Raw genomic sequence first — 17,690 nt, 5'->3', positions numbered from 1 at the left:
GGGAAGTTGTTTGGTGAAAGAGATAAAGGGCTGGAGAAGGGGGAATGTTATAGGAGAGGATAGAGGTCCTGGAAGGAAGGGAAGGGCAAAGAGCGCCGGAGGGAGGTGATGGGCAGGTAAGGACGTGAGGGAAAAGGGGGTGGGGAAACAATTACCAGATGTTTCAGAAATTAAAGCTCACGCCATCGGGTTGGAGGCTACCCAGACAGAATATAAGTGCTGCTTTTCCAACCCCTTAGCATTGTTTCTCAGCTCTTTATTTAGTTTGCTTAGCATTTGTTTGTACTCTAAGATAAACTGAAATATTGGAATTAAGACAGATCGTCTTTCCTGACTCCTGGAAGAACTGTAAGGATCAGAAAATAAACAGAGATCCATCAGGTTGCAGGCTACTAGATGAAATATTAGGGATTGCTCTCCCAACCTCATCATGGCAGAGAGGAGATCATGGGTCGACATGTCATAATGGGAATGGGAATTAGAATTGAAATGGTTGTCCACTGGGAAATCCTGCTTTTTTTCAGATGGAGGGGAGGTGCTCGACTGCTTTGCTCAATCCTTAGGGTTGAAGATGATCATCCGGACTTAAGGGGGTTAGAATATAGAACCTTACAGCATTGTACAAGGAAGTCCATGGGTTGTGGGATCTGCTCAGTGCTGGGGCAGATGAAATTGAGTGAAGTTATCCCACTGGTCAGGGTGTGATGCAAATGACACATTTCTCTCTATGTTATGATGTATGTGAGATAAATAGTTCTGAATCTGAATCTGAAGAAAGGGTTAGATTGATCGTAGAGTAGGTTATAAGGTTGGCACCACATTGTGGGTCAAAGGGCCTGTACTGTTCTATGTTCTAACCAACACTGGTAGACACGTCAACTCCTGAAGTATTTCTGAAGTTTGGCTGCTGCTTTGGCTGTGCAGTGATTCCAGCCCAGAATCCTCATTCCATTTACTGTCCATGGCTTTTGGGGAATCAGTGGGATCTGCTGGGGACTTCACTATTGTCTGCCTTTACTAACATCTGCCCAGCTCATTTCTTGAAGAGAAACAGCCCAAGGTTTACGAGAAAGTCCCTGAAGCACATTTGGAATTTGGGCCAACATACTCTGGGAAAGCGAAGGGAGAATCTAGTCTGGTTAACTGGATGGAGAAGAGCTTGGTAGAGACAGGATGAGAGTCCTGACAGGTTACATCACGACCTGGTATGGAAACACCCATGCCCAGGAATGGAAAAATCTACAGAAAGTAGTGGAAAAGGCCCAGTACATCACAGGAACTTACCAACCTCCGTTTTAATTATAGAACATAGAACACAGAATAGTACAGCATAGTACAGGCCCTTCGGCCCACAATGTTGTGCCGACCCTCAAACCCTGCCTCCCATATAACCCCCCCCACCTTAAATTCCTCTATATACCATACCTGTCTAGTAGTCTCTTAAATTTCACTAGTGTATCTGCCTCCACCACTGTCTCAGGCAGTGCATTCCACGCACCAACCACTCTCTGAGTAAAAAACCTTCCTCTAATATCCCCCTTGAACTTTCCACCCCTTACCTTAAAGCCATGTCCTCTTGTATTGAGCAGTGGTGCCCTGGGGAAGAGGCGCTGGCTATCCACTCTGTCTGTTCCTCTTATTATCTTGTACACCTCTATCATGTCTCCTCTCATCCTCCTTCTCTCCAAAGAGTAAAGCCCTAGCTCCCCTAATCCCTGATCATAATGCATACTCTCTAAACTAGGCAGCATCCCGGTAAATCTCCTCTGTACCCTTTCCAATGCTTCCACATCCTTCCTATAATGAGGCAACCAGAACTGGACACAGTACTCCAAGTGTGGCCTAATCAGAGTTTTATGGAGCTGCATCATTACATCGCGACTCTTAAACTCTATCCCTCGACTTATGAAAGCTAACACCCCATAAGCTTTCTGAACTACCCTATCCACCTGTGAGGCAACTTTCAGGGATCTGTGGACATGTACCCCGAGATCCCTCTGCTCCTCCACACTACCAAGCACCCTGACATTTACTTTGTACTCTGCCTTGGAGTTTGTCCTTCCAACGTGTACCACCTCACACTTCTCCGGGTTGAACTCCATCTGCCACTTCTCAGCCCACTTCTGCATCCTATCAATGTCTCTCTGCAATCTTTGACAATCCTCTACGCTATCTACACCACCACCAACCTTTGTGTCATCTGCAAACTTGCTAACCCACCCTTCTACCCCCACATCCAGGTCATTAATAAAAATCACGAAAAGTAGAGGTCCCAGAACAGATCCTTGTGGGACACCACGAGTCACAATCCTCCAATCTGAATGTACTCCCTCCACCACGACCCTCTGCCTTCTGCAGGCAAGCCAATTCTAAATCCACCTGGCCAAACTTCCCTGGATCCCATGCCTTCTGACTTTCTGAATAAGCCTACCGTGTGGAACCTTGTCAAATGCCTTAATAAAATCCATATAGATCACATCCACTGCACTACCCTCATCTCTATGCTTGGTCACCTCCACAAAGAACTCTATCAGGCTTGTTAGACATGATCTGCCCTTCACAAAGCCATGCTGACTGTCCCTGATCAGACCATGATTCTCTAAATGCCCATAGATCGTATCTCTAAGAATCTTTTCCAACAGCTTTCCCACCACAGACGTAAGGCTTACTGGTCTATAATTACCCGGACTATCCCTACTACCTTTTTTGAACAAGGGGACAACATTCGCCTCCCTCCAATCCTCCGGTACCATTCCCGTGGACAACGAGGACATAAAGATCCTAGCCAGAGGCTCAGCAATCTCTTCCCTCGCCTCGTGGAGCAGCCTGGGGAATATTCCGTCAGGCCCCGGGGACTTATCCGTCCTAATGTATTTTAACAACTCCAACACCTCCTCTCCCTTAATATCAACATGCTCCAGAACATCAACCTCACTCATATTGTCCTCACCATCATCAAGTTCCCTCTCATTGGTGAATACCAAAGAGAAGTATTCATTGAGGACCTCGCTCACTTCCACAGCCTCCAGGCACATCTTCCCACCTTTATCTCTAATCGGTCCTACCTTCACTCCTGTCATCCTTTTTTTCTTCACATAATTGAAGAATGCCGTGGGGTTTTCCTTTACCTTGGTTTTCCTCACCAAGGCCTTCTCATGTCCCCTTCTTGCTCTTCTCAGCCCCTTCTTAAGCTCCTTTCTTGCTTCCCTATATTCCTCAATAGACCCATCTGATCCTTGCTTCCTAAACCTCATGTATGCTGCCTTCTTCCACCTGACTAGATTTTCCACCTCACTTGTCACCCATGGTTCCTTCACCCTACCATTCTTTATCTTCCTCACCGGGACAAATTTATCCCTAACATCCTGCAAGAGATCTCTAAACATCGACCACATGTCCATAGTACATTTCCCTGCAAAAACATCATCCCAATTTACACCCGCAAGTTCTAGCCTTATAGCCTCATAATTTGCCCTTCTCCAATTAAAAATTTTCTTGTCCTCTCTGATTCTGTCCTTTTCCATGATAATGCTAAAGGCCAGGGAGCGGTGGTCACTGTCCCCCAGATGCTCACCCACTGAGAGATCTGTGTATACTTAATGACTTGGCCTCCACAGCTGTCTGCGGTGAGGAATTCCACAGATTCACTACTCCTGGCTAAAGAAATCCCTCCTTATCTCTGTTCTAAATGGACATCCCTCTAATATAAACTGTGCCCTGTGGTCCTATCTTCCCCCACTATAGGAAAGATCCTCTCCACGTCCATTCTGTCGAGGTCTTTCAATATACGATAGATTTTTGTGAACCTCCTCTGGGCCCTCAATAGTGTTTACTGAAGCCATCAACAAACATTTCAGTTGTTTTAAATTATATTTTAATTTAAGAACAACTTTATTAAACCCTCGTTGTGATCCTGCACTTCTTCGTTTACCTGCACTGTATAATGATTTGATCTGTATGAACAGTATGACAAGACAAGCTTTTCATTGTATCTCAGTACATGTTACAATGATAATCTAATTCCAATTCCCTCCCTCTCACAAAATTTCATTTTGTGTCTTCCTGTACTCACCAGCAGGTTTGATTTGTGGGTTTCGGGCTTTGCGTTTGGAAGGTAGCCCTGCAATCTCTCTGCAAACTCACTGATGTCCCACAGCACAACCTGCTCAGGGGTTAGAGAGCAAACATCATTAACTGTGACAACCTTCTTTTATATACACCCTCTCCACTTGTGTACGACGACCCAGGGCAGTTCACAGGAGTATCACAAAACCAAATGCGACACCCCACCACAAGCATTACAGCCGCACAGTAGGGTAGTGGTCAAGGGATTGTGCTGGGCAGCTCGCAAGCGTTGCCATGCTTCTGATGCCAACCAGCACGCCCACGACTTCCTAACCTAACCCGTACGTCCTTGCAACGTGGCAGGAAAACAAAGCACCTAGAGTGAGTTTGCTGATGATACGAAGGTTGGGGGTGTTGTGGATAGTGTGGAGGGCTGTCAAAGGTTACAGCGGGACAGTGATAGGATGCAAAAATGGGCTGAGAAGTGGCAGATGGAGTTCAACCCAGATAACTGTGAGGTGGTTCATTTTGGTAGGTCAAATATGATGGCAGAATATAGCATTAATGGTAAGACTCTTGGCAGTGTGGAGGATCAGAGGGATCTTGGGGTCTGAGTCCATAGGACACTCAAAGCTGCTACACAGGTTGACTCTGTGGTTAAGAAGGCATACGGTGCATTGGCCTTCATCAATCATGAGACTGAGTTCAAGAGCTGAAAGGTAATATTGCAGCTATATAGGACCCTGGTCAGACCCCACTTGGAGTACTGTGCTCAGTTCTGGTCACCTCACTACAGGAAGGATGTGGAAACTATAGAAAGGGTGCAGAGGAGATTTACAAGGATGTTGCCTGGATTGGGGAGCATGCCTTATGAGAATAGGTTGAATGAACTCGGCCTTTTCTCCTTAGAGTGACGGAGGATGAGAGGTGACCTGATAGAGGTGTATAAGATGATGAGCAGCATTGATCATGTGGATAGTCAGAGGCTTTTTCCCAGGGCTGAAATGGCTAGCACAAGAGGGCACAGTTTTAAGTGCTTGGAAGTAGGTACATAGGAGATGTCAGGGGTAAGCTTTTTTACGCAGAGAGTGGTGAGTGCGTGGAATTAGCTGCCGGCGGCGGTGGAGGCGGAAACGATAGGGTCTTTTAAGAGACTCCTGGACAGGTACATGGAGCTTAGAAAAGTAGAGGGCTATAGACAACCCGAGGTAATTTTTAAAGTATGTACATGTTCAGCACAGCATTGTGGGCTGAATGGCCTGTATTGTGCTGCAGGTTTTCTATGTTTCTAACTTGTTTTTATTTAGAGATATGGCACAGTACCCGGCCCAGCGAGCTCACGCCCCCCAATAACTCGCATGTGATCAGTTAACCTACTAACCCATAAGTTTTGGAATGTGGGAGGAAAGAGCACTCGGAGGAAAGCTATATGGTCACAGAGAGAACGTGCGAACTCCTTACAGACAGCGGTGGGAATTGAACCCTGATCACTGGCACTGTGAAGCGTTACGCTACCGTGCTGCCGCTAACTACCGATGAGCTCCTGTAACTCACTCACGGGTCAGTCCATACCTGGCCATTCGTGCAGCCGCCCGCCACAATGTTGGTGTCTGTGGGACAAAACTGGAAACAGTAAATTTCATCTGGAGCCTCCAGCATGATCTGGAAAACAGTGGGAGGTGAGCGTTAGAGAGAGGGTAGGGGTCCATCCAGTCACACTGCCTGCACACATTCAGAGTGGGGTAGGGGCTAGCGCTGGGGTTGAACTGCAGTCATGATCTGCGATGGGGGGTGGGTCCTGAGTTGGGGCTTCAGACTGGGATGAACGATGCTGTTGGGAAGGAATAAGGGTTTGGGATCGGATTGAGGGATTGGAATGTGGGTTGGGTCTCCGGACGTTCTTTAAGGTTGTTATAGCCGGGAGAGGCAATAGGGACAAGCTCCCACTGCCTTTTAAGTGCTCCCAATGGTGTGCACATCAAATAGACTCTGACAACCAAGTCCACCTCCTGAACTTCACGTGTGGCTTAGATACTAAGACTGGTGGAACCATTTCTTCTGACAGGAGAAGGGGCAAAGTTGGGTTACTGGTGCTTTAAAACTAGTTGTGTCAGGCCGATGGAGCTTGTCAGCCGTAGTTGGCAGCTCATTTTGGAGAAGGAAAACTCTGATCCCAAACCTCCACTGCTTTGCGGCTATGGGGAAGGCTTCGAGAGTAAACTGCGAGGGAAAATCTGGAGCTGGGGTCCCTAAGGCAGTCCTACATTGAGTTTAACGCTGACTGGCAACTCCTGCAATACCATGATTCCAAATTGTATCAGTCTCTGCCGTTCCTTTGGATTCATCAGGTGCTTGGAGAAGGGGAGCCTGCTGTATGTGCAACAGCTCGCTCTCCATATTGAACGGCCCTGGCTTCTACACTGACTTGTGTATTGACAGGAGGCAGCTAGAATGTAACATCCTTGGTAGATCTCGACCAATGGAAAGCCTCTCTCTAGGGTCAGGCTTGTGATGGGGCCAGGGTTGCGATTGCGGTTGGGGTTGTGATAGGGGGTGGGTTTGCGGTTCGGGTAAGGGATTGAATTGCGGTTGTAATAGGGTCAGGGTTGTGATGGAGGTCAGGGCTAGTTTTCCCCTTATTCTCAGAGTCTCAGAGCACTACAGCACAGAAACAGGCCCTACGGCCCATCTACTTCATGTCGGCCTGCTCCTCAGCCTCGTCCCCATCGACCTGCACCTGGACCATGGTCCTCCATTGGTCTCTCATTGAGTAAGTTTATAATCCCAGGCGTTGTCTGGATTTGACAATGGGATGCATATTAGTTCTGTTCTTTGCGTACCCGTGTTTGGACAGTAGGTTAATTGCCCCTTTTACACTCCAGAATCACTTACTTGGGTTAATTATTTACCAGTGATCTTTCAGTGAGAGCCTTCGAGTTAGGATGAACTAGGTCAAGGGAGTTGAATGTCTTTCAGATACAGGCCCCATGCTGTGTTCTAAACAGCAGGCGGCGCTGGAGCCAGCAGACACAGTTCTGATGTCATCACGTCCCTCCCTCGAGGCGCGGCAGACGGGAGCTGCACTGAGCAATGGAGAATGAGGGGCTATGAAACCTGATTTCAGTGGCAGGGTAAAGTTGGTAAGTTGGTTTATTATCGTCACATGTCCTGAGATACAGTAAAAAATTTTGTTTTACATGCCATCCATACAGATATTTTCATTACACAGTGCATTGAGGTAGAACAATGTACGAAAATAACAAACACAGAATAAAGTGTCACAGTTACGGAGAAAGTGCAGTGCAGGCAGGCAATAAGTCACGGCAAGACGGACTGTAAAGTTAAGTGTCCTTTTATTGTAGGAGGGGACTGCTCAATAATCTTATAACGGTGGGGTAGAAGCTGTGCTGGAGTCTGGTGGTACGTGCTTTTAGGTTTTTGTATCTTCTGCCCGATGGGGAGAAGAGAGAATGTCCGGGTTGAGTTGGGTATTTCATAAAGCTGGCTGCTTTCCTCAGGCAATGAGAAGTGTAAACAGAGTCCGTGGAGAGGAGGCTAGTTTCCGTAATGTGTTCACAATTCTCTGGGGCCACGGCCAGAGCAGCTGCCGTACCAAGCTGAGATGTATCCAGCAAGGATGCATCGGTAATGAGTGGTGAGGGTCAACAAGGAAATGCTGGAAGTGAAGTCGTCACTGTCACTGCTGGTTTGCACATGAAACTGAGCCACTGGGCTTGGCCCTGGACTTCCCCTGTAAGAATATATTGAAATACATTGGGAGGGAAGGGTTAGATTGATCATGCTGCACAACACTGTGTACAGAGCGGCCTGTACTGTGTCATATTGTTCTATGTACTGCACTCATGGTCTATGTATTCTGCTTTGCAAATGCTTTGAACCCCATCTAGTGGCGCAACATATAATCTGCGGGAGGAATTAACAGGCTGAGCAGCAACCTTGGGGGAGGGGGGCAGAGAAAGAAATAATTGACACTTTGGGTTGAAACCTTGAATCAGGTCACTTGTGTCCCCGTCTGGTGGTTTAACTGGGAAAGATCAACAAACCTAAAACGTAAAAAAAAAGTCCCGATGAAGGGTCTCAACCCGAAACGTTGGCTGCTTACTTCCCTCCCTAGACGCTGCCCGACCTGCTCAGTTCCTCTGGCATCTTGTGGATGCTGCTCTGGATTTCCAGCATCAATTCCAAAGAAGTAGCATACAAATTAGCCAGAAAAAGTGGCTCACCTGAGGACTGGGAGAAATTCAGAGTTCAGCAGAGGAGGACAAAGGGCTTAATTAGGAAGGGGAAAAAGATTATGAGAGAAAACTGGCAGGGAACATAAAAACTGACTGTAAAAGCTTTTATAGATATGTAAAAAGGAAAAGACTGGTAAAGACAAATGTAGGTCCCCTACAAACAGAAACAGGTGAATTGATTATGGGGATCAAGGACATGGCAGACCAACTGAATAACTACTTTTGTTCTGTCTTCACTAAGGAGGACATAAATAATCTTCCAGAAATAGTAGGGGACAGAGGGTCCAGTGAGATGGAGGAACTGAGCGAAATACATGTTAGTAGGGAAGTGGTGTTAGGTAAATTGAAGGGATTAAAGGCAGATAAATCCCCAGGGCCAGATGGTCTGCATCCCAGAGTGCTTAAGGAAGTAGCCCAAGAAATAGTGGATGCATTAGTGATAATTTTTCAAAACTCGTTAGATTCTGGACTAGTTCCTGAGGATTGGAGGGTGGCTAATGTAACCCCACTTTTTAAAAAAGGAGGGAGAGAAACCGGGGAATTATAGACCGGTTAGCCTAACGTCGGTGGTGGGGAAACTGCTGGAGTCAGTTATCAAAGATGTGATAACAGCACATTTGGAAAGCAGTGAAATCATCGGACAAAGTCAGCATGGATTTGTGAAAGGAAAATCATGTCTGACGAATCTCATAGAATTTTTTGAGGATGTAACTAGTAGAGTGGATAGAGGAGAACCAGTGGATGTGGTATATTTGGATTTTCAAAAGGCTTTTGACAAGGTCCCACACAGGAGATTAGTGTGCAAACTTAAAGCACACGGTATTGGGGGTAAAGTATTGATGTGGATAGAGAATTGGTTGGCAGACAGGAAGCAAAGAGTGGGAATAAACGGGACCTTTTCAGAATGGCAGGCAGTGACTAGTGGGGTACCGCAAGGCTCAGTGCTGGGACCCCAGTTGTTTACAATATATATTAATGACTTGGATGAGGGAATTAAATGCAGCATCTCCAAGTTTGCGGATGACACGAAGCTGGGCGGCAGTGTTAGCTGTGAGGAGGATGCTAAGAGGATGCAGGGTGACTTGGATAGGTTGGGTGAGTGGGCAAACTCATGGCAGATGCAATTTAATGTGGATAAATGTGAAGTTATCCACTTTGGTGGCAAAAATAGGAAAACAGATTATTATCTGAATGGTGGCCAATTAGGAAAAGGGGAGATGCAATGAGACCTGGGTGTCATTATACACCAGTCATTGAAAGTGGGCATGCAGGTACAGCAGGCAGTGAAAAAGGCGAATGGTATGCTGGCATTTATAGCGAGAGGTTTCGAGTACAGGAGCAGGGAGGTACTACTGCAGTTGTACAAGGCCTTGGTGAGACCACACCTGGAGTATTGTGTGCAGTTTTGGTCCCCTAATCTGAGGAAAGACATCCTTGCCATAGAGGGAGTACAAAGAAGGTTCACCAGATTGATTCCTGGGATGGCAGGACTTTCATATGAAGAAAGTCTGGATGAACTAGGCTTGTACTCGTTGGAATTTAGAAGATTGAGGGGGGATCTGATTGAAACGTATAAAATCTTAAAGGGATTGGACAGGCTAGATGCAGGAAAATTGTTCCCGATGTTGGGGAAGTCCAGAACGAGGGGTCACAGTTTGAGGATAAAGGGGAAGCCTTTTAGGACCGAGATTAGGAAAAACTTCTTCACACAGAGAGTGGTGAATCTGTGGAATTCTCTTTCACAGGAAACAGTTGAGGCCAGTTCACTGGCTATATTTAAGAGGGAGTTAGATATGGCCCTCGTGGCTAAAGGGATCGGGGGTATGGAGGGAAGGCTGGTACAGGGTTCTGAGTTGGATGATCAGCCATGATCATAATAAATGGCGGTGCAGGCTTGAAGGGCTGAATGGCCTACTCCTGCACCTATTTTCTATGTTTCTATGCAGAATCTCTTGTGTTTAAAAAAATTGCTGGTGGGAATCTGAAACAAGACCAGCAGGTTAAGTGGAGAAACAGAGATAATGATTCTGGTCACTCACCTGCAGGAAAGATGTAAACAAGATTGAAAGAGGACAGAGAAAATTGACAAGGACATTGCCAGGACTTGAGGACCTGAGTTATAGGGAAAGGTTGAGTAGGTTAGGACTTCTTTTTCCCTGAAGCGTAGGAGAACAAGGGGAAATTTAATAGAGGTTTACAAAATTATGAGGGGTATAGACAGGGTAAATGCAAGCAGGCTTTTTCCACTGAGGTTGGGTGAGACTAGAACTAGAGGTCATGGGTTAAGGGTGAAAGGTGAAATATTTACAGGAAACCTGAAGGGGACACGGGCACATGGTGGCAGGAAATTCAGAGGATTACAGACTGCTAGTCTACCCTGTGTATCAGTGACCAGGATGCTTCACTCCCTGAGAGGCTGAGTGTCTTCGATACCCGGTTTGATGCACAGAACAAAGAGCTGGTGAGGAAGGCACCCCTCCGCCCAGGGGAGCAGACACTTCAGAAAGCTGGTCAGGTTCTGAAAGACCGCTCAGCCCAGCCGACGATGGTGCTGACCGATTCATTCAAAATCTCTCTGGAACAATCTATTGTCCACTCAGTCTTCATGGTGGCAACAATTATTCCACTGCCAAAGAAGGCAACAGTAACCTGCTTGATTGAGTATTGCTGGTGGCATTAGCGTCAACCATTATGAAATGCTTTCAGCGACTGACCATGGAGCACATTAAAGCCTTTCTCCTGGGATTGGACCCTTTCCAGTTCACTTATCACTCAAGTCAATCCACTGATGATACAACAGCCTCTGCCCTCCACTCTCTCCTGTCCAACCTTGAAAGTGAGGTCTCATGTCCCAGACTGCTGATTATAGGCTTCAGTTTGGTGTTCACCACATCTCAGAAACTGGTGGGGAAACTGTCCTCGGTGCAATTGGATACGGGCCACAGTCAGTCAGTGTGGGCAGCAATGTCTCTAGTCCCATTACGCTGAGCACTGTGCTGTGTGCTCAGTCCGTTGTAGTTCACACTGCTGACATGTGACTGTGTTCAGGACTCAGCTCAAACCCTGTCATCTCCTTAGTGGATGACCCAACAGCAGCTGGTCTTATCAGGAACGACGACACGACAGAGTGTAGAGAGGAAGTGGAGTGGCTGGCGGATGGGTGTGAGAAGAGCAACCTAAGCCTGAACATGGAGAAAACAAAGGAAATCATTGTGGACGTCAGCAAGATGCAGACAAACCAACCCCCTCTGCGAATACATGGCTCCTGAGTTAAATGCACTAAGTTCCTGGGAGTTCAAATCATGGACGACCTCACCTGGTCTCTTAGCATCACCTCCCTGAACAATCACAGCAATGCCTCCACTGCCAAAGACTGAGGCAGGCATGGTCCCCCCAGCCCATCCTGCATTTTACAGCAGCACCACTGAGAGCACCCTGACAAGTTACATCCCCATCTGGTCTGGGAGCAGTCGGCCATCGGACCGGAAGTCCCTACGGAAGACTGTGAGAACAGCTGAGAGGATCACAGGAGTCTCCCTACCATCCACCGGGGACATTTATCAGGAGTGCTACATACGCAGAGCCCTTAATAGTATTAAGGATCCCACCCATCCATCCAGCATCCTCTTTGACTTTCTACCATCAGGCGGGAGACTATGAAGCATAAAGACAAGAACAGTCGGGATGGGAAACAGTTTTGTCCCCCAGGCCGTTAGGATTCTGAACTCCCTGCCGCATCATATTCGAAGTGTCACTGGTTAATCTGTTCCACACCTTACAATATTTAATTTTAATACACTTTAGTTTGTTATTTATGTGCAATTAATCTGTAGATTTTATCCTTACCTTCATAAATTATCATGTTGTGTGTTCTGTGCAACCTGGTTTGTAGAAATGTCTCATTTCTATGTACATTATATGGTTATATATGTTGTATATATGTACATAGTTAAATGACAATAAACTTGACTGGACTTAAACTTCTTCACTCAGGCTGGTGAGTGTGTGCCAGTGGAAGTGGTGGATATGGGTTTGATTTTGTTTAAGAGAAATTTGGACAGTTACATGGATGGGAGAGGTATGGAGGGCTATGGTCCAGGTTCAGGTCGATGGGACTAGACAGAATAATAGTTTGGCAAGGACTAGATGGGCCGAAGGGCTGCTCCTGTGCTGCAGTGCTTTATGACCATTGGCTCTGGACTGGTGTTTGACGGGTGTTGTACTGAAGACCTTCGGGTACCTGTGGGTGAATTGGGTCGCTGAAGTTCCAGAAGAGGATGTACGAGTGACTACGGACTGTTCTGTTGATCGACTTTATTCTGTCCTCCAATGTTATGATATCCACCACGGACACAGCCACCAACCCTGGAAAACAAAGGTGGGGTTTTCCAAATTTAGCTGAAAAGTCACCGACAAAAACATTGAAAATATCTCCATAAAAATGATTTCACTGTTTCAAAATGAGAAACCCTTGGTCTGTCTTAATTTAATCCCTGGACCTGGCTTGGTTTTGTACAGACATTCCAGCTCGTGCGACCACACGGGTTCCCACCGGGTGCTGCGGTCTCCTCCCACAGCACAAAGACGTACCGGTTGGTAGGTTAATTGGTCATTGTAAATTGTCCTGAGATTAGGCCAGGGTTAAATTGGGGGACTGCTGGCCAGCGTGGCTTGAAGAGCCAAAAGGGCCTGTTCTCTGTTGTGTCTATAATTAAATAAATGAATAAGGTAGGAGAAACGTTCAGTCCTGTCCCGGACCTGGCTCATTGCAATGGCACGAGAGAGGTCAATATGGCACTACTAAAGATGAGCAACAGCTTACTGGTGGTTCAAAAGGCAATAAATTCGACTGAAAACATTATTAATAACACCTTCTCTTAATTAAGTTGTGGTAACCTAGAACTGTAAACCATGAAGAGGCAAGTGAATACGAAGTGAATTCAAGGGATGAGCCATGTTGTAAATGGAATTGGAGTAAGCGATTCAGAGAGGAGGCGTTTCAATTTCCATCCAACTAACCCCGGTGTGAGGTTGGATTGCTCTCAGTGCCAAGCTGATTTGGAGAGATCAAGATGCTTATACTTTATACTTTATTGTCGCCAAACAATTGATACTAGAACATACAGGCATCACAGCGATATTTGATTCTGCGCTTCGCGCTCCCTGGAGTACAAAATCGATAGTAAATATTAGAAATTTAAATTATTAATCATAAATAGAAAAGGGAAAGTAAGGTAGCGCAAAAAAAAAACCAAGAGGCAGGTCCGGATATTTGGAGGGTACGGCCCAGATCTGGGTCAGGATCCGTTCAGCAGTCTTATCACAGTCGGAAAGAAGCTGTTCCCAAATCTGGCCGTACGAGTCTTCAAGCTCCTGAGCCTTCTCCCAGGGGGAAGAGGGACGAAAAATGTGTTGGCTGGGTGGGTTGTGTCCTTGATTATCCTGGCAGCACTGCTCCGACAGCGTGCGGTGTAAAGTGAGTCCAAGGACGGAAGATTGGCTTGTGTGATGTGCTGGGCCGTGTTCACGATCTTCTGCAGCTTCTTCCGGTCTTGGACAGGACAACTTCTGTACCAGGTTGTGATGCATCTTAGAAGAATGCTTTCTACGGTGCATTTATAAAAATTAGTGAGGGTTTTAGGGGACAGACCAAATTTCTTTAGCTTTCTCGGGAAGTAAAGGCACTGGTGGGCCTTCTTGGCAGTGGACTCTGCTTGGTGGGACCAAGTCAGGTCATTTGTGATATTGACCCCAAGGAACTTAGCTTTTGACCTGTTCCACTTGCGCACCACCGATGCAAATGGGGTTGTGCGGTCCGCTACTCCTTCTGAAGTCAACAACCAATTCCTTCGTCTTGCTGACGTTGAGGGATAGGTTATTGTCTTCGCACCATGCCACCAGGTTCTTAATTTCTTCTCTGTACACAAACTTATCATTACCCGAGATACGGCCTACAATTGTGTCATCAGCAAACTTATATATAGAGTTCGATGGAAACTTGGCTACACAATCATGAATGTACAGTGAGTACAGCAGGGGGCTGAGTACACAGCCTTGTGGGGCACCAGTGCTCAGAGTGATTGTAGAGGAGAGCTTGTCCCCTATTTTTACAGCCTGGGTCCTGTCTGTGAGGAAGTTGAAAATCCAGCTGCAGATTTGAGTGTTAAGGCCCAGGTTCTGGAGCTTAGGAATCAGTTTATTTGGAATGATTGTATTGAAGGCAGTAGTCAATTATTGTAGTCAATGAAAAGGAGCCTTACGTATGCGTCTTTACTCTCCAGGTGTTCTAAGGAGGAATGTAGGGCCAGAGAGATGGCATCTGCCGTTGACCTGTTGCTCCGGTAGGCGAATTGCAAAGCATCGAGGTTGACTGGTAGGCTGTGGTTGATGTGTGCCATAACCAATCTCTCGAAGCACTTCATAGCAATTGATGTCAGAGCCACAGGTCGATAGTCATTCAGGCATGCCACCTTGCTCTTCTTCGGCACTGGGATTATCGTTGCCTTCTTAAAACACGAGGGGATCTTAGGCTGAAGCAAGGAGCAGTTGGAGATGTCAGCAAACACTCCAGCTAGCTCACTTGCACAAGCCCGGAGAACCCGTCCTGGGACGCCATCTGGGCCCGTCGCCTTCCTTGGGTTTATGTTCAGGAAGGCCCTTCTAATGTCCTCCTCGGTGACGATGAATCTCAATGCCACCAGGTCCGGTTCATCCGGAGGGAGCGGGAATACGTTAAGTTCGTCAGGAAGAGAAGTGCCACAGTTACTGATATTCCCAGCCTTTTCTTTGTGCCCAGTGATCTCATTTAGACCCTGCCGTAGTCTACTGGCATCCCTTTGGTTAGCCTGGGCTTCCAACTTGGCTCGATATTGCCTCTTGTCGCCCTTAATGGCTTTCCGGAGTTCACGCCTGGATTCCGTGTAGCGACTGGTATCCCCGGACCTAAAAGCCGCAGCTCTAGCCTTTAAAAGGGACTTGACCTCATAATTCATCCAAGGTTTCCGGTTAGGGAATACCCGGATCGTCTTGCGAGACACACAGTCCTCTGTGCATTTCCAAATGAAGTCCGTGACAGCTGAGGCATACTCAGAGGTTAGCTGCCCAGTCCTTGAATACTAACCAGTCCACCGATTCAAAGCAGTCACGGAGGACCTCATCCGTTTCCTCCGTCCAACGTGACACCACTTTTGACACCGTGACCTCCCGCTTCAGTTTCTGTTTGTAAGCCGGGAGGAGGAGTACGGCCTGATGGTCCGATTTTCCGAAGTGAGGTCGTGGGACGGAACGGTAGGCATCCTTGACTGCTGTGTAGCAGTGGTCAAGTATATTCGGGCCTCTAGTGGGGCACGAGACACGTTGGTATAACTTTGGCAGTGCCTTTCTGAGGTTGGCCTGGTTAAAGTCCCCGGCTATAATGAGCAAAGCATCTGGATATCTGGTCTCAAGTTCACTGATGTTGGCATACAGTATGTTCAGAGCACACTCCACGTTCACCTGGGGGGGGATGTAGACCGCTGTCAGTATGACCGAGGTGAATTCCCGTGGCAGATAGTAGGGACGACACTTCACTGACAGGTGTCCCAGGTCTGAGCTTGTCAGTGCCACTGTGTCCGAGCACCACGCAGTGTTGATCAGTAGGCAGACACCACCTGCCCTCGTCTTGCCCGATTACATCGCCTCTGATCTGGGCCGACATTTACATGCTGGGCGGCACCTAATTAATTAGCTTGTTTATTTTCGCTTTTTTCATAAAGATGTGCTGGGTGCGTCCAGGCTACTGCTGCACCCCGCATGCTTCGTGGATCGGTATTGGTCCACGGCCCGGAGGTTGGGGACCACTGGTTTGGGGGATGGGGTGAGGGTTTAGAAGGGATCTGGGGAAAAGTTTTCCACACAAAGGGAGCCTGGAACCTGGAACTCGCTGCCTGAAGGAGTGGTAGGGGCAGAGACCCTCACAACATTGAACAAGTATGTGGATGAGCAGTTGAATCACCAAGGCAGAGAGGGTGCTGGGGAGTGGGTCTCTTTAGGACAGAGATCAGGAGGAATCTCTTTGGCAAGAGAGTGGTGAACCTGTGGAATTCACTGCCATGGACTGCTCAGGAGACTCAGCCGTTGGGTATGTTTAAAATGGAGGCTGGTAGGTTCTTGATTAGTCAGATTACTGGGAGAAGGCAGGAGAATGGGGTTAAGAGGGATAATAAATCAGCCATGATGAAATGGTAGAGCAGAGCTGATGGGCTGAATGGCCTAATTCTCCTCCAATGTTTTATGGTCTTATCTACCTTGTTAAGATCTTGTGTTTTATTGTTTACCTGAGCTGCACTTTCCCTGTAGCTGTTACACTTTATCCTGCACTGTTACTGTTTTACCCTGTTCTACCTCAATGCACTGTGTGATGATCTGAACTGTATGAACAGTGTGTGAGACAGGTTTTCACTATCTCCGTACATGTGACAGGAATAAACCAGTCACTCCCTTGTGTACGCTACATCCCGTGGGGCTGACCTCACCGAGGATCGCGGGGTGCCATTCGATGTTGCTGATTCTTCTGCCCTGGCTCTTCTGCAGGTCTGTGAACGACTGGTACTCCTTCAAGTGGCCGTCGGCCTTCCCTCCAAAGGTGCTGTCCTCCTCCGAGAGCCCATTCCAGTCATCGTAGAACACGTCCATGATCTCATTTTGCTGGAGTGCCAACTCAAACCTGTTACCAACACACAGCAAAACATTCATTAATAACCTATACTGGAATTGCAGGACCCTCAGTAATACACCCAACTCAAACCTGACACCAACACACAGCACAGCTCACATCAATAACCTGTCTCGGGATCTCAGGACTCTATAATAGACCCAACTCAAACCTGACACCAACACACAGCACAGCTCGCATCAATAACCTGTCTCGGGATCTCAGGACTCTATAATAAACCCAACTCAAACCTGACACCAACACACAGCACAGCTCGCATCAATAACCTGTCTCGGGATCTCAGGACTCTATAATAGACCCAACTCAAACCTGACACCAACACACAGCACAGCTCGCATCAATAACCTGTCTCGGGATCTCAGGACTCTATAATAGACCCAACTCAAACCTGACACCAACACACAGCACAGCTCGCATCAATAACCTGTCTCGGGATCTCAGGACTCTATAATACACCCAACTCAAACCTGACACCAACACACAGCACAGCTCACATCAATAACCTGTCTCGGGATCTCAGGACTCTATAATACACCCAACTCAAACCTGACACCAACACACAGCACAGCTCGCATCAATAACCTGTCTCGGGATCTCAGGACTCTATAATACACCCAACTCAAACCTGACACCAACACACAGCACAGCTCGCATCA

At 47.2% G+C, this 17,690-nt stretch overlaps 1 protein-coding gene across 2 annotated transcripts in view; it reads right to left on the bottom strand.

Annotated features, from left to right (window-relative positions):
- dnai3 (dynein axonemal intermediate chain 3) overlaps positions 1-17,690 on the bottom strand; it is a 142,261-nt gene that overhangs the window by 55,721 nt on the left and 68,850 nt on the right. For both annotated transcript variants that reach the window (XM_063065070.1, XM_063065069.1), the window contains exons 8-11: positions 16,835-17,025; positions 12,562-12,686; positions 5,638-5,727; positions 4,073-4,162 (exon numbers count right to left, since the gene is read on the bottom strand). In XM_063065070.1, the coding sequence (XP_062921140.1) occupies positions 4,073-4,162; positions 5,638-5,727; positions 12,562-12,686; positions 16,835-17,025 (496 nt within the window). The remainder of the gene's footprint in view (positions 1-4,072; positions 4,163-5,637; positions 5,728-12,561; positions 12,687-16,834; positions 17,026-17,690) is intronic.

Source organism: Mobula hypostoma, chromosome 12 (assembly GCF_963921235.1).
Source record: "Mobula hypostoma chromosome 12, sMobHyp1.1, whole genome shotgun sequence".
Classification (NCBI taxonomy): domain Eukaryota; kingdom Metazoa; phylum Chordata; class Chondrichthyes; order Myliobatiformes; family Myliobatidae; genus Mobula; species Mobula hypostoma.
The sequence above is the reverse complement of the archived record's forward strand: the minus strand, read 5'-3'. Positions and strand labels throughout refer to the sequence as shown.